This window comes from Bremia lactucae, assembly GCF_004359215.1.
Source record: "Bremia lactucae strain SF5 chromosome Unknown BlacSF5_NotPlaced_150_SHOA01000097.1_1660bp, whole genome shotgun sequence".
Classification (NCBI taxonomy): domain Eukaryota; phylum Oomycota; class Peronosporomycetes; order Peronosporales; family Peronosporaceae; genus Bremia; species Bremia lactucae.
The window spans coordinates 1-1,660 of NW_027152163.1; the positions used below are offsets into that span (position 1 = coordinate 1).

The 1,660-nt window shown below is 45.1% G+C and overlaps 2 protein-coding genes across 2 annotated transcripts; one reads left to right on the top strand and one right to left on the bottom strand.

Annotated features, from left to right (window-relative positions):
- Positions 1 to 44: 44 nt before the first annotated feature.
- Positions 45 to 380, top strand: CCR75_009693 (uncharacterized protein; the record flags this gene model as incomplete). The annotated part of the gene is made up of 1 exon (XM_067967732.1): positions 45 to 380. The coding sequence occupies one exon, from the start codon at positions 45 to 47 to the stop codon at positions 378 to 380; it is 336 nt and encodes a 111-aa protein (XP_067817637.1).
- Positions 381 to 427: 47 nt separating this feature from the next.
- On the bottom strand, positions 428 to 1,471 carry CCR75_009694 (uncharacterized protein; the record flags this gene model as incomplete). Its single annotated transcript, XM_067967733.1, has 3 exons — positions 428 to 1,117; positions 1,179 to 1,269; positions 1,323 to 1,471. 3 exons carry the CDS (start codon positions 1,469 to 1,471, stop codon positions 428 to 430), a joined length of 930 nt encoding a protein of 309 aa, XP_067817638.1.
- Positions 1,472 to 1,660: the final 189 nt, after the last annotated feature.

Sequence of the window (1,660 nt, forward strand, 5' to 3'; positions counted from 1 at the left end):
TTGCGCTTTTATTGTTTAGCTTGTCGGCGCTGCACCCGGACAAAATGAAAGCTGCGGTAAAAAAGGTGGTGGCTGCGATCAAACCTGGCGGAAGACTATTTTTTCGTGACTATGGTCGATATGACCAGGCACAACTCCGCTTCCGTGCTGGTAGCAAGCTGCAGGAAAACTTTTACGTCCGTCAAGACAATACGCGAGCATATTACTTTTCGACGGAAGAGATTGACGAGCTGTTTACGGAGGCGGGGCTTGTTTCGATAGAAAATGAGTACATCCGTCGACAGTACGCTAATCGGCAGCAAAATGTCGTTCGCTTTCGTGTGTGGGTACATGCCATCTTTGAAAAGCCTCTTAAGGCAGTAGGAGCAACGCATATATAAAAGCGATGTTCTTATATAACGAAATTATCGCTAAATGCGATAATTTATTAGACGGCCAGGCGATTCAGCAAGTCATTAAAAACACGATTGTCGATATGAGTTACTAAAGTCACGTTTGCTTGGTCTGGGAGGAAATTGCTGCCCCATATGCAAGCGCCGCGCTTACCATCAGGAGCCAAGTGAATGCGGCCTCTAAGTGCAGAAGCAGATTTAACAAAATCAGGATGTAAAAGAATCGCGATGGCGTGAGCATCGCACGGCAAAAAACCGTCATTCTTACTGCACGCCCGAGTAAACTTCCAAATTCGTTTGATGTACTCGCCGTGTGAGTTTACCTTCTCGTGAAATATCTTATCAAACTTCTCCCACGAAATAGCATTGTTCAAACTCGTATCGAACGGCAGGACGTAGAGCTTGAGAGCGTTGCTGTGCTGGTAGACTATTTCGGTGGCCTCAGGGTCGCAACTCACATTAAACTCTGCATGCATCGTGTGATTATCGTTACCAGGCGAAAGCCCTCCCATAACCACCAACTTCTTGATGTTAACCATAAAATTTGGGTCCAGCAAAATTGCAAGTGCAATGTTCGTGAGCGGACCAAGCGCAGCAATCACCAATTGTCCGCTATATTTATAAGCGAGGTCAATGAGAGCATGCGCAGCTTTATTGCTCTGTGCAGCTATTACCGGAGCTTCTGCCTTGCCTGACTCACCTCCAAGACCGTCCGGACCGTGGCCCTATACGAAAAAGCTCATCAATTAAAGCGAGGCATTAAATTGTTCTTTTGAGACGACACACCGCCCACGTTACTTCCGACACACTAGATATAATCGCCTTAGATGCACCACTGTGGACGGAGATTTGGGATCGGCCAGCAGCCTGGAGGATACTGTAAACAAGTATTGTTTACGACTTTTTCATTTCCAGCTCTAGAGTACTTACTGTTTTACATTGTGATTTGCCTGGTGTACATTTACATTGCCAAAGACAGTAGTTATGCCTACGACCTGTTCACCAGGAAAGGCATGCAAAGCCAAGAGGATGGCCACAGCGTCGTCAACGCCAGCATCGGTGTCGATCACTAGGCGCATTCTTTTAAGCAAGAGGATAGAAAAGTGCATGCGGACTCCAATTAGGTATCTATTGGCAAATTAGCAATAAAAGAAGGCAACACCAATTTTTGGCATCAACACAGAATGTTACTAGAAAATATATCTTGACTGTAACGGGGTGTATCGTTACATGAAATTAACACTAAAAGGTTGTTAATTAATATTATC